We start from the raw sequence: 24,879 nt of genomic DNA, 5'->3' as shown, positions 1-24,879 counted from the left end.
CAGTGAGCCGAGATCATGCCATTGCACTCCAGCCTAGGTGACAGAGCAATACTCTGTCTCAAAAAGAAAAAAATAAATAAACTTCAGCCTTTTCATTTAAGAGTCTCAGAACATGCTTATAATCTAACTTACGCTTTAATGTCCAGTAACTAGTGGATTTAAATTTTAGGAAGAATCCAACTTTACTTTATTCCCTGATCAAAAATAGTATTGAATAGGTACAAGGGGTTAATAAGGAAGCAACACCAAGAATATTGACAAACGGAGCACCAAATAATCTCCATCCATGATTCGTGATGAAGACTGTGGGTGAAATGCCATATGACCACAGTCTATTTTCTAAGTTCCCCAGTGATAGGCCATGACCAGCCAGACACCCATAGAATCAAATTTAGACAGCTGTGTGTCCTTCCTGGGAGAAGGACAAGGAGAGGAAATGCTACGTTGCTCTGCCGGTGAAATCTGGTCATCTTATGGTAATGAAGAAGCCCAGCACAACCTGCCCCCTTTCTAGCTATTTCAATTAGACAAGTCAGCAAGTCACTATAGTTTCCTTATCTATATAGATTTTGGGACAGGTGCAGTGGCTCACGCCTGTTATCCCAGAACTTTGGGGGACTGAGGCAGGTGGATCATTTGAGGTCAGGAGTTCAAGACCAGCTGGGCCAACATGGAGAAACCCCATCTTTACTAAAAATTCAAAAATTTAGCCAGGTGTGTTGGTGGGTACCTGTAATCCCAGCTACTCAGAAGACTGAGGTGGGAGAATCACTTGAACCCAGGAGGTGGAGGTTGCAGTAAGCCAAGATGGCACCACTGCACGCCAGCCTGTGTGACACAGTGAGACTCCATCTCAATTAAAAAAAAAAAAAAAAAGGATTCGAGAGGGCCTAGACTGCATAGATTTTAGAGTGTCCTAACTGGCATCTAGCACTATTTTTTTTATTTATTTTTTTATTATTATACCTTAAGTTCCAGGGTACATGTGCACAACGTGCAGGTTTGTTACATATGTATACATGTGCCATGTTGGTGTGCTGCACCCATTAACTCGTCATTTACATTAGGTATATCTCCTAATACTATCCCTCCCCCCTCCCTCCTCCCCCCTCCCCACAATAGGCCCCGGTGTGGGATATTCCCCTTCCTGTGTCCAAGTGATCTCATTGTTCAATTCCCACCTATGAGTGAGAACATGCGGTATTTGGTTTTCTGTTCTTGCGATAATTTGTTGAGAATGATGGTTTCCAGCTGCATTCATGTCTCTACAAAGGACACGAACTCATCCTTTTTTATGGCTGCATAGTATTCCATGGTGTATATGTGCCACAGTTTCTTAATCCAGTCTGTCACTGATGGACACTTGGGTTGATTCCAAGTCTTTGCTATTGTGAATAGTGCTGCAATAAACATACGTGCATCTAGCACTATTTTTGTCAACACTGTAATTTGTTCTCCTCCACACTGACATCAAAGTGAACTTTCTGGAATGTAACCTGCTCTGTTCTTACTTGGTTAAGACTCTTTTTTGTTTGAGACTTGAGTCTCACTCTGTCACCCAGGCTGGAGTCCAGTGGCGTGATCTAGGCTCACTGCAACCTCTGCCTCCTGAGTTGAAGCGATTCTCCTGCCTCAGCCACCTGGGATTACAGGTGCGTGCCACCATGCCCAGCTAATTTTTGTATTTTTAGTGGAGACGGGGTTTTGCCATGTTGGTCAGGCTCGTCTCAAACTCCTGACCTTGTGATCCGCCCGCCTCAGCCTCCCAAAGTGCTGGGATACAGGCCACCGTGCCCAGCTGGTTAAGACTCTTAATAGCGCTCTACTCCTTGCAGGATAAAGCAGGTTCTTGGCTATGATTTACAAGACCCTCCCTGCCCCACTGCTGGCTCTCTTCCCATCTTGCTTGGAAGTTCTAGCTTATGATAGCAACTCTTCATATGCCTTGACCAAGTATTTCTCCTCCTTCTGGGGAACTTACTTTCCAGGCAGCCCACAGCTTCCTCAGGGCCATGCAATCATCCTCAAATAAGGAAGTGGCCCCACCACACTAGACAGGTCGGCCAGAACAACCCCTGGGGTCAGATGTTGCCATCAGATCACCACTGCCTCAGCAATTCATGCTCTCCTTTGGAGCTGTTAGCTCTACTAGATGAGAGAGAGTGAGAGAGAGAGACAGTGAGAGAAAGAGAGAGAGCAAGACAGAGAGTATGTATGCATAGGCATGCAGGAGTTAGTAAAACTTAAAAAAATGTTATTGCCTTGAGTATAAAGAATATGTAGGCCGGGCATGGTGGCTCATGCCTGTAATCCAGCACTTTGGGAGGCTGAGGTGGGCGGATCACAAGGTCAGGAGATCGAGACCATCCTGGCTAACACGGTGAAACCCTGTCTCTACTAAAAATACAAAAATTAGCCAGGCGTGGTGGCAGGCACTTGTAGTCCCAGCTACTTGGGAGGCTGAGGCAGGAGAATGGCGTGAACCTGGAAGGCAGAGCTTGCAGTGAGCTGAGATTGCACCACTGCACTCCAGCCTGGGCGACAAAGCAAGACTCTGTCTCAAAAAAAAAAAAAAAAAAAAAAAAAAAACCCACAAAAGAATATGTAATGCATGCATGAAGAGCTCATTATAGTAATTCCCCCTTGGCGACCAGTGTTACTCATTGCCTTCTGACCCACTGGCAACTGAGATTGTGACATATAGCCTCATGGAGCACCCAATACTGAAGCAACTGCCCACCCCAGAAGAATGGGATTCATCATTGATAACTCACACTTCATGGTCTTCACTGCCACTTTCTGAGAGGTCCCATCTTCCTGCTTAAGATTTCCTTCCATTACAGACCCAAACTCTCCTGTGAAGTGAAAGAACTCTGTATGGACACTGTGCAAATTCTCCCCTGACCACAGAAATGCTACAATGCCAGGGCTGCTGGCTTCACGTGGTATGAGAGCATCTCACCCACGGGTAGCCAGGCAGAGCCGGCCCAGGCCACCCGCATCGCAAACCAGGGCGATGCACCGCACTCTAGTCTCCTGCTTGTCATGAGCTTGGGTGGCTTGGGTCTACCTTTGCTCATCACTTTATTAAGCATTATAACCGATCCAAGACACTTAGAAGAGAACATGAAAAATACAATTGAAGTTTCTAAAGCACAAACTCTTAATACCATTATCATTCATCCTAAGAACAACTTAACAAGTTAAATATGTATTTTCATTTTTGTTCCTAATTAGAAAGATGCCAAGAACAATAAACTTAAGAACTAGAGGAATAATATTAAAGTACGTAGGAAACTAATCAATGAATTACATGCTTTTCAATGAAGAACGAAAATTAATATTTTTCAAGGACCTGTATGTGCTAGGCATTGAAGAGAATCTTTTCATTTGCCAGATCTGAGTTTCAAAAATCAATAGTCTATCATTTTAAATAATAAAATATAACTATCCATAGTATAACTCAGAGTCCTAAGATGGTATTTTATTTAATAAATACATGTTAAAGAACTATTCTAAACTGCTTACCTTTTTGTCCCACATTTTATTAGAATTACTTTAAACTGCTTACCTTCGCCCAGAATTTTTCCAAGAATTAGAAGATTCCTGTCAATCACAACATCTTCTAGTTTATTTTGTAGTTCCTCGCTGACTCCCAAGCTATGTACTGAAAAAGGAGTAATTTAGTATGTATAAAAATTGTCAGCATGCTTTCTTTCACTTAATAACTAAAATGAAATAAAGTCCTGTATAATAAACATTCCTGCCGGGCGCAGTGGCTCAAGCCTGTAATCCCAGCACTTTGGGAGGCCAAGATGGGCGGATCACGAGGTCAGGAGATCGAGACCATCCTGGCTAACACGGTGAAACCCCATCTCTACTAAAAAATACAAAAAAACTAGCCGGGCAAGGTGGCGGGCGCCTGTAGTCCCAGGTACTCGGGAGGCTGAGGCAGGAGAATGGCGTAATCCCGGGAGGTGGAGCTTGCAGTGAGCCGAGATCTGGCCACTGCACTCTAGCCTGGGCAACAGAGTGAGACTCCATCTCAAAAAAAAAAATAAATAAATAAAATAAAATAAATATTCCTTATTTATTTATTTATTTATTTATTGAGCCAGAGTCTAGCTCTGTTGCCCAGGCTGGAGTGCAATGGCACAGTCTTGGCTCACTGCAACCTCTGACTCCTAGGTTCAAGTGATTCTTGTGCCTCAGCCAGCACAAGTATCTGGAACTGCAGGCACGCACCACCACACCCAGCTAATTTATGTATTTTTAGTAGAGACGGGTTTCATAATGTGGGCCAGACTAGTCTCGAACTCCTGACCTCAAGTAATCTGCCCACCTCGCCCTCCCAAAGTGCTGGGATTACAGGCGTGAGTCACCACAGCCAGCCCCTTTTCTCATTTTGTATCTATTATTTCTCTCCCCAAATTGCCAGTAATGAAACTTCATACTTTATTATGATTAAACTAAGTATAATGAATCTTTCAGGGCAAGGTTAATTCTGAAGAATTACAAAAATGAGAACCGTATTTCTCTTTCTGTAGTGTGGTAGCAGCAGCCGGCAATCAGATTCATGTAGGGGTGGTTTGCCTTTGACTTAAAGGGGTAAGGAAGGTAAGTCAATAGGTACTTTCTAGTGAATTCTTTACTATTAATATTATACCCTTAACTACAGTATACAAAAGAACCACACTTCCCCTACCCTCCCATGCCATGGATGGAGTCTCACAAACCACAGAAAACATCTAGAGAACAAGCTCTTATTTTACATACTGTATATAAAACCTCATTATAACAGCTTAGCTAGGGCTAAAATGAGCACTTTGAGGAATTGGAGAATACGATTTTCTATAATAAAATATGTAATATAGTAAGATATATAATAGATGTGTTGTGTTGGCAACAAGAGAAATTAACCAGAAGGAGACCAGTTCAACAACTCCTGGCAAATGATTCAGTCTGGACCATAGTTAAGGCATCAACAAGCTCTTGAAAGAAAAAAAAAAATGTGGATAATTAGGACACATTATTTCTCCGAGAAAAAACTTTATCCAGTGGTTCTCCAATAAAGGAGAGAAAGTGGTCTAAATGACAAATTTTTAAATTTTAAATTAAAAAAAATTGAGGATATCTAAAAGTCAAAACTTACAGACTAGAAACGTAAAGCAACTAATAATATTCTACACCAAGCAAGTTTCTATTTCATAGCAACCTGTATTCTGTCATTTTCATAGATTTTCTTTACTGGGGGCAAAAATCCAGAAGCATGAATTTGTTAATATTTGCATGTTCTTTCTATACTTTTTCTGAAATTATTCAGGAACACTAGTATCTGTTTAGTTCCACTGTTTAAACCAGAAGCCCCCACTGTCTGATTCAGCAAAGCTCAAACCATAATTACTATAAAGCATGTTGGCACATCATCCTCGGAGTTGGTTGCCAGGAAAACAGGAAATGAGGCTCGAGATTATGTCCGCTAGTTATAAGTTTTCTTTAAATCCCTGACCTCGGCCGGGCGCGGTGGCTCAAGCCTGTAATCCCAGCACTTTGGGAGGCCGAGACGGGCGGATCACAAGGTCAGGAGATCGAGACCATCCTGGCTAACATGGTGAAACCCCGTCTCTACTAAAAATACAAAAAACTAGCCGGGCGAGGTGGCGGGCGCCTGTAGTCCCAGCTACTTGGGAGGCTGAGGCAGGAGAATGGCGTAAACCCGGGAGGCGGAGCTCGCAGTGAGCTGAGATCCGGCCACTGCACTCCAGCCTGGGCGACAGAGCGAGACTCTGTCTCAAAAAAAAAAAAAAAAAAATCCCTGACCTCTACCCATCTTCTGTCACCCCAGAAGGTTCCTCTTTTCTGCCACATTTCATGACATTAGGAGTCCTTTTAACCCCAGGTTAAGCTCCTGATTCTAGTAAACTAGCCCGCAGAGCTGTGCATAGCAATATCTATCTACTTGCGGCTTTTAAAGACATTTTGTACATTAAAAATACCCATTCGTCTTCGATACCTTTGGCTTTTGTTAGAAATCTGTCTGTTGTTCTTTCTTTGTTCTCAACTATTTTAACTTTTGCCAAAAAGGGAAATGAAAGCCAACTTACAGGTAAGTTCAATGGCTCGCCGACAGAAGGACTTCTTTGCTATATAATTTACCACTAATTCAGAATCCTCCTCTGTGAATGCATTCCTGGGTGAATGAAAACAAAGATACTTCACTATAAAAACAGGGCTACTGGGGCAGGTGCTGATTCCACAAGGATGCTACAGAGCTTCCCCTTTTCAATGGGCTCTTCTACAACAAAAACTTTCCCCCTAGAAGAAATATGTTTCTTTCCTTTGATTTATTTTAGACTTACTTGGCAATATTGAAACTACTCTAGCTAGGTACCATCAAGAACAGAGAATAACAGACAAGCTCCCAGTGGCCAAAGCTGTAACAATCTGAGCAAGAAACTAAAGTAATACTAGACTATGAGTATAAAATGAATATCAATGAGTTCATACTTATGAAAATATGATTGAATGAATGAATGGAACAAAACACACCAATCTCCTGTGGTGAAGGATTCCAAATATTTTATGTAGCTAGTAAGGGGTGGAGGGAGTTAAATCCTTACGCTGTGAGTATGGGCTTGCATAGGGACTTGCTTCCAAAGAACAGTAGGGAAAGGGAGAAAAAATAACTTCATGGTAGAGAAACCCAGCAAATACTACTTCCGCTAGGTGATCAATGTCAACATCAGCAATGAAAAATCATGTTAATATGCACCCTTGATAAGAAGTGATGACAATGGCACTTTAATTCTGTGGCTCTTCCTCTCAATCACCCATAACCCCTGCTCATTATCAGCAAAACATCGAACAAATTGCAACAGAGGGGCATCCTATAAAACCCCCAACTAACACTTCTGAAAACTGGCAAGATCATCAAAGACAAGAAAGGTCTAAGAAACAGCCACAGCCAAGAGGAGCCTAAGGAGATGTGACGACTGACTGTAAAATGTGGCGTCCTGGATGGGATCCCAGAACAGAAAAGGGACATTAGGTGAAAATTAAGGAAATCTCAAAGTAGAGATGTTAGCTAATGACAATGTATCAATATTGGCTCATTAACTGTAACAAATGTATTATACTAATTGTCAGGACCCTGAGCCCAAGCTAAGCCATCATTTCCCCTGTGACCTGCACGTATACATCCAGATGGCCTGAAGCAACCGAAGATCCACAAAAGAAGTGAAAATAGTCAGTTCCTGCCTTAACTGATGACATTCCACCATTGTGATTTGTTCCTGCTCCACCCTAATTGATCAATTGACTTTGTGACAATACACCCTCCCCTCCCTTGCAATAAGGTACTTTGTGATATTCCCCCCGTCCTTGTGAACGTACTTTGTACGATACACCCTCTCCACCCTTGAGAAGGTACTTTGTAATATTCTCCCCACTCTTGAGAATGTACTCTGCAAGATCCACCCCCTGCCCGCAAAAAATTGGTCCTAACTCCACTGTCTATCCCAAACCTATAAGAACTAACAATAATTCCACCACCCTTTGCTGACTCCTTTTTCGGACTCAGCCCGCCTGCACCCAGGTGATTAAAAAGCTTTATTGTGGCCAGGCACGGTGGCTCACGCCTGTAATCCCAGCACTTTGGGAGGCCAAGGCGGACAGATCATGAGGTCAGGAGATCGAGACCATCCTGGTTAACATGGTGAAACTCCGTCTCTACTAAAAATACAAAAAATTAGCCGGGCGTGATGGCAGGCGCCTGTAGTCCCAGGTACTCGGGAGGCTGAGGCAGGAGAATGGCATGTACCTGGGAGGTGGAGCTTGCAGTGAGCCGAGATAGTGCCACTGCACTCCAGCCTGGGTGATAGAGCAAGACCCCGTCCCAAAAAAAAAAAAAAAAAAAAAAGCTTTATTGCTCACACAAAGCCTGTTGATGGTCTCTTCACACAGACACGTGTGACACTAATAATGTAAGCTGTTAATAATAGAGGAAACTAGGTATGGAGCATATGAGAAGTCTCTGTACTATCTTCTCAATGTTTCTGTAAAATTAAAACTGTTCTAAAAATAAGGCTGGGCGTGGTGATTCATGCCTGCAATCCCAGCACTTTGGGAGGCTGAGGCAGGAGGATCACTTGAGCCCAGGAGTTCAAGACCAGCCTGGGCAACAAGGTGAGATGCCTCATATCTACAAAAAGTAAAAAAATTAGCCAGAAATGGTAGTGTGGGACTGCGGTCCCAGCTAATCGGGAGGCTGAGATGGGAGGATCACTTGGGTTCCGGAGGATGAGGCTGCAGTGAGCTATAACTGCACCACCGCACTCTAGCCCGGACGACAGAGCAAGATGCTGTCTCAAAAAAAGAATTAATTTTAAAAATAAAAAATGAAGCCTATTTTAATAATCCATTTAGTCACTGTTTTAGACTAATTGGTGGGAAAGTATTATGAATTAGAAAGTCCAGATTACAGATTTAATCTCAATTTACCTTAGGTACATAGGTTATTTCAAAGAGATACACAATTAAAAAAAATACTGATGTACAAAAAGCAAAGCACTTGGAAAGATGTACGCCAAAATAGCAACCAAGACCAACTATGGGCCTGAGATGGGTCTCACTTTCTCCTTTTGACTGTTCTATGTAATCTGATTTTTTAAAAATATAATGTTATTTTTATAAGTAAAAATAAAAGTATTTTCATTTAAAAATGAGCTGGAAAGCGGTTTTACAAAAGGAACAAATGAATAGATCTTGTAGTAAGGATCCATGGGAACTGACTTTGGCAGAGATAAAAATAACCTGTTACAAGTCTTTGTTTTAAGCTTCTGCTGAGCTTAAGGGTTCCTGGAAATAGTTTTATTTTTAAATATTTGAAATAGTATTGTAATCTTGTTAATATATTTGCTGCGCTCAGCAGCCCCACTTTTTGGTAATGTGACATGTGCTGCTCTTTCTGGCTGGAATGCTCTTCTTCTCTCTCATCTAATGAATACCTGCTCTTTCTTTAGATCTTAGCTCTGGTGTCAGCCACTTCTGCACGAAGGCCTTCCCTGACTTTCTTCACGCAGCCAAATTTTTCTGACACATTCTTACCCCTTTACATAGAATTTATTACAGTTGCCATTGTTAATCTATTCTGTGACGGCTTGACTACTGCCTGACTCCCCATGAACTGTGAACCCCATGAGGGCAGGATTTTGTTCACCACTGTATTCCAGGCAACTGCAGTGCCCAGTGCCTAGCAGGCCTTTAATACATATTAATGGGCTACTCTTGCAGCTTCTGCAGAGGTTCTCCGTACTTGTTTTATGATGAGCCCACATGTCACACCAAGATCCTGGGATGTATTTTAGTCAATTATATGTTCAAGATTTAGATCAGATTTTGTCCACTTCTTTAAAATAGTCATTCTTAGAATTCACATACTAAGATATAACAATTGTAAGAATAGGCTTGTAAAGACTAAAGTAACTGACCCCTAAGACTGGGATGAACACAAATAAAGGGCAGCCTGGCTGCCAATCTTAAGCCCTTCCCACGCCTATGGCAAGTCTTGGAGCGAGTGGGATGTTCTAGTAGCATTCTGAAGGTGGAGCAATGAAAGAGGGAGGCTCAGCCCCCTCCAAAGTATAGCCATACACTCCTCACTCAATCTGTCCCACTCCAACCTGCCAACAACCCTTCTGGGTTCAAGCAATTCCTGTGCCTCAACCTCTCAAGTAGCTGGGATTACAGGCATGTGTCATCATGCCCAGCCAATTTTTGCATTTTCTGTAGAGACAACGTTTTGCCCTGTTGGCCAGGCTGGTCTCAAACTCCTGACCTCAAGTGATCCGCCTGCCTTGACCTCCCAAAGTGCTGGGATTACAGGTGTGAGCCACCGCCCTCGGCCTATTTTTAAGGCTTCTAATAAAAGTCCTCACTTAACAGCAACCCAGTTTGAGTAGCAAAGGCCTACTGATACTCTTCTCTGTAAAGGAACCCTTTTCAGGGCTGGCTTTTGCTGGCAGCTGCTTCTGTAAGCCATGGCCTAAGTCAGGAAGCTGCCTGAGCCTAGGGTATGCGTAAGGTAGGGCAGCCACCTGGGAGCAATGTGAGCAGCTGGCCCAACAGGAAAGGCATAATCACTTGGTATAACAACCTGGTCAATAGCAGTGAGCAAACATTTTTAGCTGGGAGACTTACCCAAACTTTGTCTCCTGAACTCTTTTTCTGACGGCCAAGGAGATGTATAAAACTAACCCAATCAAAATAAATCCACAAAAGCAGCCAAAGATGATGAGCACAGGATCTGCGTTGCCAGGCGCTGGAGTTGAAGAGGGGGCATGATCTACCCAACCTGGTAAAATACCAATAGACCAATCACGGGTTTGAAATATATGAGAAACATTGACTTGTAACAGGGAAGAACAAATACTCAAAGCTTTCAGAACTCAGTTAAATCTTTTGTAATCTACAAATACAGGCAGGCCTCCCTTTGCGTAAGCTGACACCATGCAAAGAGATCTTAATAACTGATGGGAAAGTAGCTTGATTTACTCATTCCACAACGTATATATAGATCAAAATGTCACGTTGTACTCCAGAGGTATATATAATTTTTCAATTGTTAATTAAAAATAGTAATTTAAAAATCAATGAGAAAACTCACGTCAGTTATACATGTACAAGAAAATTTTAAAAATTACAACTAATATTTACTTGCACTGTAGTTTAAAAATGTGAGAAACATGAAAAATTAAAGTGTAATTTCTTTGTAAAAAACGATCGAGAGTAGGTTGAATAGTTTGCCTTCTAGTCATGTAACTTATGATACAGAAAAAACATAGTTTCTCTGTTTTGGAGAACTGTCACATTCCTAAGTTTGGACCCGCGGCTAATACTTTATCTTTTATTCTTTCAAGGTTGTAAAATATCTCTCAGTATTCCTTCAATGTTGTTTTTTGACGGTGTCGCTTTCTCTGGGACATTTTCAACATTTTTGTCACAATCTCTTCATGTATTTGCATAAGTTCACCTTCACTAAGGACCGCTGGTTCACATCTAACGTTTATCAGCGGGGGCAGTAACAACTTTCCATAGTCTTACATTCAATTCAAATTTTACGTTGAACACTATCACTTTGCATTTCTTTGCTGTGCTTTTACCTTTGTTCACCAACTCCCTCTTTCAATTACCCATTTTTGTAAATTGGCATGTGGGTTTGTCCCTGGGAGACAAGGAGGCAACACCGCCACATGTCTCCGCTAGGTGGGCACAAAAAGAATGACAAAGGCGCAGTGACCAATCACAACAGACTTTGAAAGAAATGACGCCATTGGTCCTGAGAGTGATGTGCATCTGTTATTTCTACAGTGATTGGTGGCCTGAAGAGCCAGCCGCCCGAGTTTATGCTTTCTGCCATTATAGTTAATATAGAATGGTGACTAAAATTTGAACTATATTGTTGGGGCATGGCTGTTTTTTAACTGTGGTAATTGAAATTTGTGCATACTGGAGCCAGGCAAGGTAAGGAATGCCTGCATAGCCAACATGGCTTCACCATGTTGGCCAGGTTGGTCTGGGACTCCTGACCTCAAGGGATCCGCCCGCCGCAGCCTCCCAAAGTGCTGGGATTATAGGCATGAGCCACCGCGCCCAGCCTAAACTCCGATTTTTTAAAGCTGTCCCTTTAGAATCAGAATTTCATTGTCTTTGTTCTTGTTTTGTTTTGTTTCGTTTTGGAGATGGGGTCTCACTTTGTCACCCAGGCAGAAATACAATGGCGTGATCTTGGCTCACTGCAACCTCCACCTGCCGGGCTCAAGCAATCCTCCCAAGTAGCTGGGACCACAGGCGCATGCCACCACACCCTGCTAATTTTTGTTGTTGTTGTTATTGTTTTTGATAGAGATGGGGTTTCACCATGTTGGCTAGGCTGGTCTTGAACTCCTGAGTTCAAGTGATCTGCCTGCCTTGGCCTCCCAAAGTGTTGGAATTACAGGCGTGAGTCACCATGTCCAGGCAGAATCTCAGTGTCTTTGAATTTCTACCAGGTAGACACATCTTGCCTCCCCATCACCAGTTACTAGTGTTTCCCAGGAACTGTGCCTATGGGCTGCAGGAACGTAATATGGTTCCATTTCAGCACCAAAAGGGAGAGCAAGTTTGAGGGTCCCTGGTAACAGACAGGTGGGAACTCAGTCATCTGCTCACAAGTTCTGTCTGCTATTGGGTACAAAGGTCATTTTTGGCAAAAACTTAATGTATAAGCACACTGATCTAGATGCCTATCCATGGACTTTATGACAGTCATTTAACATTAAACAACCTAGGGAAGGTGAGAGTCAAACAAAGTGGCTCCATTGGGTTATGGAGTGAGCACAGCACTTGGTTCACTTGGGGTACCACGGTGGCACCGTGCCAAAGGACATTCCAGCAACATGCAAAAGCCAACACGTATGGCTGGGCATTTAGCTCAGTGGGCCCAGGACAGTCTGAGGATGGCTTCCATAGGAAATATTTCATATTCTGTGCAGACAAAGCACAAGGCATGTTACCCAAGGCTTGAATGGGTAAAAACATGGCAAAGCAGTACTGTTTGAAACACAGCAAAACAAGCACCAGCAAATAAATTGTCCCAATTATAGACAGCTAAGGATTAGCTATATCATTTATCTAAAATTCAGTCATGTACAGTATATATCATTGCAACTAAGTTCAATAAGTAAAGCCAAAGTTGGCATCTGAAAAGACTGATCTCCCAAGTAAGTTATTACCATTAATAGTAACTACAGGAGGGACCTATGGGTATCAGCAGTTCTATAAAGCATGTTATCATATCCTATCTTTATCAGTGGAAAAAGTATTTTTGATTCTTATTTTTCCTTTTTTTTTTTTGAGACAGGGTCTCGCTCTCTTACCTAGCTAGAGTACAGTGGTGTGATCATAGCTCACTGAAACCTCTGCCTCCTGGGTTCAAGCAATCCTCCCATCTCAGCCTCCCAAGTAGCTGGGACAACAGGCATGATCCACCATGCCCAGCAAATTTTAAAAATACGTATTTTTTTGTAGAGACAGGGTCTCACTATGCTGTCCATTGCCCAGGTTGGTCTCCAACTCCTCCTGCTTTTGACTCCTGAAGTGTTGAGATAAGCCCAGCCTTATTTTTCATTCTTTAATCAGCCATCCATCCCCCAGGTTACTTTCTGGCAATCTGTGTACTGCCTGGACCATCACACCCTATCAGCCCTTACTGGGTATAGCTCTCACCGTGCGCAGGGATAAATATTTTCACGGGGTCACTGAAGGGCCCGACTCCCCCTTTTGTGACGGCTGCAATCCTCACTGTGCACGTAGCATTGTGGACTTGAACAGAGATCTGAGCTCGGCTGTTATTCTGGCCAACTTCCTCCAAGAGCTCTTTCTGGGGACAGAGAGGAAAAGAGGAAATGAAAACACTGACGGCCAGGCAAACTGCAGGCATGTCTATAGTTCCTTCTGAGGGAAGCCGTCCTGCCCACGTCTGGGGCCAGAAGCCACACTTTCACAGCATTCCTTCCTCACTCAGGCCATGGCCAATGGAACCAAAAGGCGAGTAGGGACAGGATGCAACCTCAAGTTTTGGGGGGTGTTGGCAAGCTAGGGCTATGAGGGCATGGCACTTACAGTGGTCCTAAAGAAGCTTCTGGAAGAGAGGGAGCACGTAGTAGATGCACCCAGATGGCAGACAAGACTGACTCCTTGAGCCCTCAATCCTCAGAACCACCCACAGCACAATACACCAGTCACATTGTCCCTTGACACTGTCCACCTGCCACCTGCCCTTGAACCAGCATGAGTGGCCTCCTGTTCTTTGAAATTATAAGCAGTTTGACTAAAATCTACCTGGAAGAGGGCACTGACACTTTTTTTTTCTTTCAGTGTGACAAATGTACAACTTGCTCAATTTTCAAAACTCTGGTTTTACTTTTATTTGTATGTTACTTAAAAGTCAATGTCATTCAAACAAAGGGAAAAAAATAACCAGAACTAAGGGTTTATACGACACCTTCCTCCCCTTTTCCAAACCTCTATAATCATAATGTTCTCTGGTGTAGGAAACTAATGTTGCATTTGGGCTGGCTTTTCAAATGGAAATTGTAGGGGTTGTGAAAGCTGAAACAAAGTTCTAGGAACATGTCTTTATCTCTGAATTTTGGAAATTTGATTTCAGAGACAGAAAGAAGTCTCAGGTCATGTAGGTGACAGATGTCACAGGTCATCAATGAACAGCAAAGGCAGTTCTATTGGTAACTGTATTCCCTGGTCACTCACTCTCAAGCCAGTCATTTTGCTAGTGATGGTGAAGGATAGAACCATCTCAATCCTTAAGGAGAGAGCAGTCCATCATTCATGACCAAGGGGGCACCCGGGTTGGCCATCCAGAGACTGTTTCCAAATCTAAATAGGCAGTGGACATCAGGACCCAGAAATGTCCCCTGCAGAAAAAAAACAAGCTGTTTTTTCTGCTCCCGCACCACAATAGTCAACACAGAAGGCTTCTGTGACCTCTGGTCACCAAGAAGTGTATGAGAATTTTTCCCTACAAACAACCAGTCAGTTCCACAGCAGACACCAGCTGGGCATTCTCCAACCCAGTTCAATTCTAATGCTATCACCTGGAGATAGTGTCAGATCCCACAGGGTGAGGGCTCAGCCGCCAAGAGCCCCCCCAATTTCAGATGCAAATCACAAGCCCCAGGTAGTTTGACCTGTACTTCTGACCAGCTGGCTATAAATCAGGGACTCCATGACCCCCTCCTTGAGTTTGTTTAATTTGCTAGAGTGCTCACTCTAGGAAAAGACATTCACTGGTTTATTTATTTTTTCTTTTTTTCTTTTTGAGATGGAGTCTTGCTCTGTCACCCAGGTTGGAGTGCAGTGGCGCTATCTCAGCTCACTGCAACCTCCACCTCCCGGGTTCAAGCGATTCTCCTGCCTCAGCCGCCCAAGTAACTGGGACTACAGGTGCCCGCCACCATGCCCGGCTAATTTTTGTATTTTTGGTAGAGATGGGGTTTCGCCACATTGGTCAGGCTGGTCTCAAACTCCTAACCTCAGGTGATCCACCTGCCTTGGCCTTCCAAAGTGCTGAGATTATAGGCGTGAGCCACTGCGCCCGGTCTCACTGTTAAGGGTTTAATGAGTTCCTTTATGTAAAACACATAAGTACATGATCTGGCATTCTGCAAGTAATCAGTGGTGGCTATGATTATCCTTAGATCATGTTCAAGGTGGTGCTACAGTTGGGTCTTCTTTCTCTATAAATAAATACAAAACCTTACAGAATTGACTTTATGGTATCTTTCAAGTCTTGGTGCATTAGAGAAAATCATCAAGGCTGTCTAGTTCCCCAAACCAAGAAGCTTATTTGACCCATTCATGGAGTTTACCTCCATGGTAGGTTTCTCCTCCAGGCAAAATGTACCCTATTTGATCAATCCCTGGGTTTCAGAAGTGGTTCAGATCCCTGGTTGGCCATGAGAACCTTGCCTATTCCTCATACTTTAAGATAACGCCAGTTCAAATGCTCTGCTCTCCTTTGACAGTGAGAAAGAGGGAGAAAAGGAGAAAGGAAGAGGTGGTGGGCACATGCCAACATCCAGGCACACAGCTCAGCTCATTAGGGGAACTTGTTAGGAGGCCAAGGTCTTGGGCCAAGTACACTGCAGCTTCCCTGAGTCTTTAAAGAAGTTGGTTTTCCGGGAGGCAGATGTTGCAGTGAGCCGAGATTGTGCCACTGCACTCCAGCCTGAACGACAGAGTGAGACTCTGTCTCAAAAAAAAAAAAAAAAATTTGGTTCTACATATCATGCTGTCTCAAGGCTATAAGAATCTCTGCTATGAGATTCCTTCTAAGATCTATACCCTTTGAAAACGAAGAGTAAACTAGCATTGGAGCAATAAACCCAAAGCAATGAGCTCCATAAAAATTGCACATATAAAAATGTGTCTCTGCCTAACGTTTAGGCGATTCTGGGTCAAAGTTAAACAGATTTATTTTCTGTTGAACTTCAAAGAGCCTTGAACTTGCCAGTATACATGTTGGGCCTTCAAGGTGGTATACTATGCAATATTTTATAACTCTATTTGCTCACTGAACTCTTTTTTCACGCACAGACACTTTATGGGAATGAGGGTGGGGTGGGAAATACTAGTCCAACTTAATAAAAGACTGTCCCCTTCACAGAGAGAAATTCTCCAGCTGGTTTAGATGGTGTAGCTGGGCCTACAGATCAAATCCATAATGCCATAAGTGCCTACAAAGCAAGGTCAAGGCCCTGTGTTCAGACAGTACAAAGACGAGAAAGACCTGCCTCCAACTTCAAAGAGAACACATTGTATTTGCTCCTTATCTTTGGATTTTAAGCTCTGATTTGGAAGGCAAGTAATTGCAAGAAAAATAGAACAAAAAAAGTAGGTATCATCATTGAGATATAATAAATATCCATACAGTAAAGATCAAAGGATTCTTAGTCTGAAAGTGACATGACCATTGTGGGAACGAAAGCTACAGACCTGTCTGCAGTGTAACTGCAACAAGCCAAGCAAAAATGACTGCCAAGAAAGTTCTGAAATTGCATGCATATGAAAAACCTCACCCTTAATTACAGTTATAAGTGAGAAATATCTTTAAAAAGTATCCAACTGCTCTGTCCTGCATAAGGAAGTAGCTTTAGTGTCAGTTATCTAAAAATGAAAATGAAAGGATAATTTTGAGACAAGGTTTTGTCTAAGCTTTGCCCTTCTGAGATGAAGGAAATTCAAGGAAATCAAAGTGACAGATGCCAAGATCATCTCAAACTTCCTTTTGGGTGTGGATTTCAGGGCACTCCCAGGGTCCGCCTTTCTTCTCTGTTCTTATTTGCCCCCAGTTTTGGATCATAAGCTTGACACTTGGCTGCATCAGAGAATGTTTTCCAAAGTCAAGTGAGCCACTGGGTCTTTGTTGTCACAAGACTGTCATGATGCATAAAGTACAGTGCAAAGCCCAATAAATGATCTCACTGGCATGATCTGGCATCCCCAAGGAGGTAAGTGACTGGAAAGGTCACGGCCCTAACTGTGGCAGTTCTGTTCTCCCTGCAGAGGGGACCGTTCTGAACAAAGGGCAATGAGAACGCACAGCCTAGCTGAGCGCTAATGGCATTTAGCGCACAAGGCTCTCCAGCCACAGTCATTCATGAGGTTTTCATCATTGCTGCCCTTCAGAACGCCTCAGCTCAAGAGGCCGCCTTCAGAAAAGTAGCTTTCGCCCATGCCAGAAGTAGAAGGAGAAAGGATGACCTGCAGCTCTTTAAACAAACTGGCTTGTTTTAGACAGCCTAAGTGTCTGCTGGTAATCACGACTTTCTGCCAAATAGAGAAAGATAAAAATTCCTGCTGAACCTTTATGTTTAGTACAGCTCTACCAAGCATTCAGCATTGTGAACAAAAGCCTTTCTCTCAAAGAGGCATTTGATTCCTGCAACTCAGCCAATGGAGAAATGCAGTTAATCCAGAGGCACCTCGCACAAATGCCTGGGGACAAAAGACGAAAGGAAAGGCTGCTTCTCTCGCAGCTGTGACTTTTAAGCGGGATTGCTATTTAAAATTAATTAATACCATGATCATTTACTATGAGGCAGAACGACATGGACTTCTAAGCCTTCTTTTTCTCTACTTCCATCACCTATTGCGTCCAACAGTCTGCTTCCTGATAGGTAAACTGAGGCAGGGAACTCAAAATAAATTTTAAGTGTCCTTTCAGAAAATGGCAGTTTTGATAAATGCTGTATGATATGTGGCTTAAAATGATTAAAACGAAGCTTGAGCATCATTGGTGGGTGCATCTGCTCACCCACTCACCCTGTTCATCTCTATATGGAGCATCTGTATGTGATGTCATCACATACAGATGCTCCATATAGATGTCATGAAGAAGCTAAAATTTGGATCTATGATATGGTTTGGCTGTGTCCCCACCCAAACCTCATTTTTACTTGTCATGGGAGGGTCCTGGTGGGAGGTAATTGAGTCTTGGGGGCAGGGTTTTCCTGTGCTGTTCTCTTGATAGTGAATGTCTTGTGAGATCCTATGGTTTTAAAAAGGGGAGTTCCCCTGCACACGCTCTCTTGCCTGCCACCATGTAAGAAGTGCCTTTGCTCCTTCTCTGCCTCCTGCCATGATTGTGAGGATTCCCCAGCCATATGGAACTGTGAGTGCATTAAACTTATTTTTCTTTAGAATTACCTAGTCTCAGGTATGTCTTTATTAGCAGTGTGAGTACAGACTAATGCAATTTGTTACCAGGGTTAGATTGATCAGGAATACGGCAACACAGAAGAAGCATGCTTTCCATGATCACAGTAAAGAAGAGACAGACTTGATAATGAAACCAGTGCATCTGCCCTTCCATGGATGTTCTGTGTCACAAAAGGAGGCAGTATTACCCTACTCTCTTCCTTTCCCAGGTGGGAAGGGAACCTGTCTAGAAGCTGCCCACCTAACCACACCCAGGCAGCATCATCTAGCTGCCTTTCCTGCTGCTGTAGTGGGTCCAGGGTTCACATCATAGCAGTGGTCTTTAGACTTCATAGAAATCAAAATCGAATGTCCCTCTGGGTTTGACTGGAGTCATGCCTAACAAAGTCGTTGGAAGGGCACTGGCTGGTACGTAGGGAGGGAGCCACTATTTCACAGGTAGATTCCCTTTGCCTTTTGTTTGCCACTGTGAAATGAAACCAGTGCTTATACTAGACAGTCTTCACTGAACTTGCCAGCTTTAGCAAAAATCTAAAGGATCTTGCCAGCTTTAGATTGATTATAAGGCAGGAATTACCTGACATATTGATGCTCCCCCACCATACCCCTACCCAGTTCCAAGCACACACAAGGTTACTCATATCAGCAAACTCAATGTAATTATCCATAAAAGAAGAATCATCTAGGTCATCATCATGATCTGTAAGTCTCAAGTTGTGCTCCTGAGTTCATGCTTATCATTGGCTCCCTTGCTATCAACCAATTTCTACCTGCCTTGGCCTCACTTTCAGGGCCCTGCATTTTAGGGTCAGAACTCCTCAATCCAGCTTCATCTCACACCTCGCTCTCACAAAAGGGTTATGTTCCAGACCTTCAAGTGAGTCAGAACTTCCAGCTGCCATATTGTGCCTTCTCTCATGTTATCTTTTCCCATCTGAGACTCCTCAAACTTCATCTGCCAAGATTACTCTAAGCTGTGATGGTTAATATTATGTGTCAACTTGACTGGGTGACAGAGGTGCCCAGCTATGTGGCTGAACATGATTTCTGGGTGTGTCTGTGAAGGTGTTTCCAGTGAGATTATTATTTGAAATGGGGGACTCACTAATACAGACTGCCCTCTCCAGTGTGGCTGGGCCTCATCCAATTCACTGAGGGCCTAGAAAGAACAAAAGGTAAAGAAAGGAGGAATTCTCCCCTTTTCTTCTGCCTGAATGCTTAAGCTGAGACATCAGTATTCTCCTATCCTTGGACTGAGATCTACACCACTGCCCCTGTTCTCAGGCCTTCAGACTCGGACTGAATTACATCACTGGCTCCCAGGTCTCTAGCTTCCAGACGGCAGATCGTGAGAAGTCTCAGTCTCCGTAACTGCATGAGTCAATTTCTCATCATAAATCTCCTTCTATACATACGTGTTCGATTAGCTGTTTCTTTAAAGAACTTTGACTGACACATAAGTCCAATTCAAGTACCACCTTTTCTGGGACAGGCAGTCTGCCACAGGCTCCAAGCATCTTTGTTCATCCTTGCTGAGCGTGACAAAGTGCAAGGCCTAACCATCCCCAGCCCTGAGCCATGCTGGGGCCGGTCACATGGGCAATGAAGTAGGTCAAGGTGGCCACAGCATGACGACTGTGCAACTGCACAGAGGATCAGCTTGTTTGCTGCTCACTACACAGGGTGCTGAGCCCTTGACCCTGGTACCCTCAGGTGCACAATCCACCAAGTGGATACATCACATTGCCCAATGGGACTTGGTGGGGCAGGGAACCTGTGCCATCTGGCTGATGCACCTGGTTGTGTGCTACGCAGTGTCAGACTGCATGTCCTGATCCAGTAAGTCTCATGTCTAATTTCGGCTTGTCTGCAGCTGTGCCAGGCTGGCCAGTGAGCTTGCTTAGTCCCCTCCTTTGGTGTCTGCTTACCTCCTGTCATTCTCTATGAGGATGAGGTTATTCCCGGATCATCTTATTTTGCAAAGTCCCATGAAATTTCCAAAAGACCATGAATTGCTGGACTGCTAAGCCCTGTAGCTCCCTGACCTAATGCTACAATTTGGGTAGTCCACATTGTCTTCCTATAAGAGCCTAAATTCCATGAGGGCAAAAGTCAGGTGATAACAGAGGATGAAATCTATATCTATCTCACGAATAAGTGAATGAATGAATGAGTGAGGAAAGTTCCAAAAGACTCCTTAGAATTTTGTAACTGTTCAGTCACCTCTAATATTTACTATATTCTGTTCCCCTGAAAGGTGCCTTGCCTAACTCAATCACACCAGGTCTCTTCAAAACCAAATGAAAGCTTCTAAAACTGAAGTAAACCAGCAAGTTGAAAGATGATCAATCGTGCTCTTCTAGGGTTTAGACTTACGGAAATCCCTGCACTCTGCCACACATGGGATATCCGGTAGCCCACCAGTTCTCCAGCCTGCCGCTTGGTCAGAGGCTTCATCCATCTGATGTCCACATTATCTCTAGATTCATTCAGCAACACAGTGACGTTTAAAGGTGCTACTGATGGGGCTGCAAAAGAAAAAGGAGAGAAGAATGAAGAACCACAAAGCACACACAGATGCATTCTCATCTGGGTTTTCAAGTGTTTGTTTTTCAAATGCTCTGTGAAAAGCACTCAAATGAGACCAAGACTTATAGCACATTTTCACCTTCTCAACTAAGGTTTTCACTGAGAAATCAATGAGTTTTAAATCAGTGAGCCCTTTTAGGTTACTGAAGCCTAGAAATCCATTTCTTAAGTAGAAAATGTCAGCCAGAACAGAGCGAGACCCTCTCTACAAAACGAAACAAAAAACTAAAAAATTAGCTGACTGCTTGGTGCACATCTGTAGTCCCAGTCCCTCCGGAGATAGAGGCAGGAGGATTCCTTGAGCCCAGGAGGTTGAGGCTACAGTTAGACGGGATCATGCCACTGCACTTCAGTCTGGGCAGAAAAAGCAAGCAAGGAAGAAAAGAAGGAAAGAAAGAGAAAGAGAAAACAAGAGAAAGAGAAAGAAAATCAGAAAACGTTGGCCAGGTATGGTGGCTCATGCCTATAATCCCAGCACTTTGGGAGGCCAGAGGGAGAGGATTGCTTGAGGTCAGGAGTTTGAGACCAGCCTGGGCAACATTGCCACTAAAAATAAAAAAATTAGCTGGGTGTGATAGCACAGGGCTGTAGTCCCAGCTACTTGGGAGGCTGAGGAAAGATCACTTGACCCTGGAAAGTCAAGGCTGCAGTGAGCTGTGATTGCACCACTGCACTCTAGCCTGGGTGACAGGGCAAGACCCCATCTCCAAAGAAAAAAAAAAAAGGAAATTTCATGAGCACCTACAGTAAAACAGCAAAGAAGAGGAAGGCAGGGAAGGAAGGGTGGGTGGTGCTCTGGACTCCTGGGGAAGTGAAGCAGACACAACTTGAACAATGTTCTCCACGACAAACCTGTGGGGCAGAAAGTCAACACGGCCAGTTGGAGATCAGCTTGGTGGCATCTGAGATGCACAAGGTAGGAAACACTGCTGAGCTCAGAATGCAGCCACCATTTTAAAGTCCAGAGGCAAGTTACTGATGATCTGAACAGAGCTAATCTGTCAACACATTTAAAAAGTGCGTGCGTGCGTGTGTGTGTGTGTGTGAGTGTGCGCATGTGTGTACGTGTATAAAATAATTTGGGAAACAAGTTAAGATCATTACTACAGTCTTTTTTGGGAGAGAAGAACTTAACTATATCTATTAAAATTGAAAATAATATGCTCTCTGACCAAATATTTTACCATTTCTAGGAATTTAATCTATAGGTGATATTATATTTATTGCAGCATAATAATGACAAATAGAAATAAATGCAATGCTCGGTCAATAATTACGATATAACCTGGTAGGCGGAGGTTGCAGTGAGCCGAGATCATGCCACTGCACTCCAGTCTGGGCAACAGAGTGAGACTCTGTCTCAAGTAACAATAATAATAATAATATAAATTTTGATACATTTTCCAATGGAATACTTAATTACCTGGCCACTGGAAAGAATTAGGTATATCACATGTATTGATATGAAAAAAAAATCCAATGGGGGAAAAAAATCAGATTGTGAAAAGTATATAGATCCATTTTAGAAATTAAAAAAAATAAATCTTCTATATCTAGAAAGAATAATAACAATTGGAATAATATACACCAAACTGTTGCATGTAGTTGAATGAGGGGAGGTTAAATTATATATTTCAGATATGTGTGAAAGGATACTATAACCCTCTTTTTCTCTGCTGATCCCAGAAACAGTCATCATGAAGTTAAAATGAATTTCAGCTTAGAAAATGCCACACAACTGAAGCTGCTTATGAAATCAGTCACACACTTTCAGACCTGTTGTAGAATTTGTGGATAAATATGGCCAACACAACACGTCTGTAAGTCTGCCTCCTCCCAAAACCCCTCTATGATGGCAATAAAGAATTTAAAAAGATATAAACTCACAAGGCAAAGGGGAGTCAACAGTAGAAGAGAGATTTCAACACATATTTGAAAGCTGAAAAAGAGATGAAGAAGGTATCATTAACTCAGCAAGCCAATGTTCCCCCAAAGAACCACAGAGCAGCTCAGAAGCTGTGGGCCCAGGTAGTAAAACAGGGACGAAAACTGGAAAGAGTGATTGGAAGTCTGATTAAGAAATAGTTGCTTCTCAAAGTCCGTCTTCTCCATGCCTACACACCTGGCAAGTATGCCCTCAAATAGCCATAGGACACAGGGTGATTTCTTCTCTGAAGCAGAAAGCCACTAAACTTAGAGCACCTGTAGAATGGAGGCATAAGGAGCCAGGCTGAAACCTGGGAAAATAAGTGAAAGTTTACACACTAAATGGCAAGGACTCTACCTTCCCTTCCCACCCACCTGGCTACTAGAATATCAGCAGCCACGTTTAATTCCTGGGGCAGGAGACTTCTTTTCTAGAGGAAGTCAGCGGCTACAGAGGAAAGAAACCAATTTTGACACTTGGGAGTATCTGGATCAAAACACTTAAGGCATCTGATAGTGAAGCCTACAAGCTCTGCCCAAGTTCCAGTCAAATCAAGGACTCTTCACTCTTCCATAGGAACAGACAGCAGAAATTAGCAGAGGTCTGGGGAAGCCCCCCGACTGAATGTTAGGGACCAAAAAAACCACACAGAACAGAGGGCTTAGAGGAGACAAAGCCGGTGTAGGGAACTAGAGAAAACTAAACACAAACAAACAAAAAAGAATTGAGATATCCAGAAAAGACTCTCATGATTGAGAACCAGAAAACAATTTTCAATGAAAAAAACTTGAAATTAGCAACATGATAAGTAAAATAAAATATTTAACAGAAGAATTGGAAGACAAATCAAGTACCTCTCCAAGAAGGTAGAATAAAAGGGCAAAGAAAATAGGCCAATTTGAAAAAAGAAAATTGAGGAAGCAATCAAAGAGGTCTAATTAACAATTGTTTAACACAATTTCTGGAAAAAACAGAGATTGGAACATTTCCAAAGGAAAAACAAAAGTTTAAGGACCAAAGGACTTTCCAGATTTCCAGATCAAAGGGGCCACTGAATGCCCTTGATAATGACCAAAACAAATTGCACATCACAGCTTATCACAGAACCAGGATGAAAAAGATATTTTAAAAACTAAAACTGAAAAACAGTTCACATAGAAAACTTAAGTATCAGAATTTTCCACAGCCACCCATGAAGCTAAAAAATGATACGAAAACACCTTTAAACTTCTGAGGGAAAATAATTTCAACCTAAAATTCTATATTTGAAAAAATTACTAAGCCAGTATTACATAAGGACATGCAAGTTCCCACAATCTTTACTTTTTATGTATACATTCTGTGGAAGCTAATTGAGAATGGGCTCCATGAAAACGAGGGCATAAACTAAGAAAGGCAAATACCCAGGAGAAGGCACCAGAATCCTGAGGATGCCTCTAAAGGAAAACAGAAAAAGAACCACATGAAACAATTAAAGGTAATGGTATCCAGGCCTCGCACGGGGCAAGGCAATAGTGCCTGTTCCTATCAATCAGACTGAAAATCTAATGATTCAAGAAGCACTGAGTAGGGCATACAGAATGGTCTTGTGTCAGCAGTGGGTAATAACTGAGTAGGGCATACAGAATGGTCTTGTGTCAGCAGTGGGTAATAACTGAGTAGGGCATACAGAATGGTCTTGTGTCAGCAGTGGGTAATAACTGACCTGAGACTGAGCCCTCCTCGGGTTCTGCCTAATAAATCTTAAAAGCAAGACCCTACAGGATTAAACTGTTTCCCACTAGCTTAGCTGTGTCTCAAAACAAAGCTCACTACTTATAGAAATACAAGAATATCTAGCATCTAACATTGTAAAATTCTCAATGTCTGTAATCCAGTCAAAGATTATCAGGCATGCAACGAACCTGAAAAATACCACCTACAGTGGAAACATAAATGAATCAGTTGAAACCACCCACACATAACATACATGTTAGGACAGCAAACAAAGACACTGAAACAGTTATGAAAAGGCTGGGCACGGTGGCTCATGCCTATAATCCCCACATTTTGGGAGGCTGAGGTGGGAAGATCATTTGAGGTGAGGA

General features: G+C 42.9%; 1 protein-coding gene across 3 annotated transcripts in view; it reads right to left on the bottom strand.

Moving 5' to 3' along the window:
* The window catches only part of MERTK (MER proto-oncogene, tyrosine kinase), a 133,659-nt gene that overhangs the window by 27,687 nt on the left and 81,093 nt on the right, over positions 1 to 24,879 (bottom strand). For all 3 annotated transcript variants that reach the window (XM_001086951.5, XM_077959003.1, XM_077959004.1), the window contains 6 exons: positions 20,653 to 20,804; positions 13,264 to 13,417; positions 10,198 to 10,351; positions 6,105 to 6,190; positions 3,572 to 3,667; positions 2,775 to 2,855 (listed from right to left, as the gene is read on the bottom strand). In XM_001086951.5, the coding sequence (XP_001086951.3) occupies positions 2,775 to 2,855; positions 3,572 to 3,667; positions 6,105 to 6,190; positions 10,198 to 10,351; positions 13,264 to 13,417; positions 20,653 to 20,804 (723 nt within the window). The remainder of the gene's footprint in view (positions 1 to 2,774; positions 2,856 to 3,571; positions 3,668 to 6,104; positions 6,191 to 10,197; positions 10,352 to 13,263; positions 13,418 to 20,652; positions 20,805 to 24,879) is intronic.

This window comes from Macaca mulatta, chromosome 13 (assembly GCF_049350105.2).
Source record: "Macaca mulatta isolate MMU2019108-1 chromosome 13, T2T-MMU8v2.0, whole genome shotgun sequence".
In the NCBI taxonomy this organism is placed as follows: Eukaryota; Metazoa; Chordata; class Mammalia; order Primates; family Cercopithecidae; genus Macaca; species Macaca mulatta.
The sequence above is the reverse complement of the archived record's forward strand: the minus strand, read 5'-3'. Positions and strand labels throughout refer to the sequence as shown.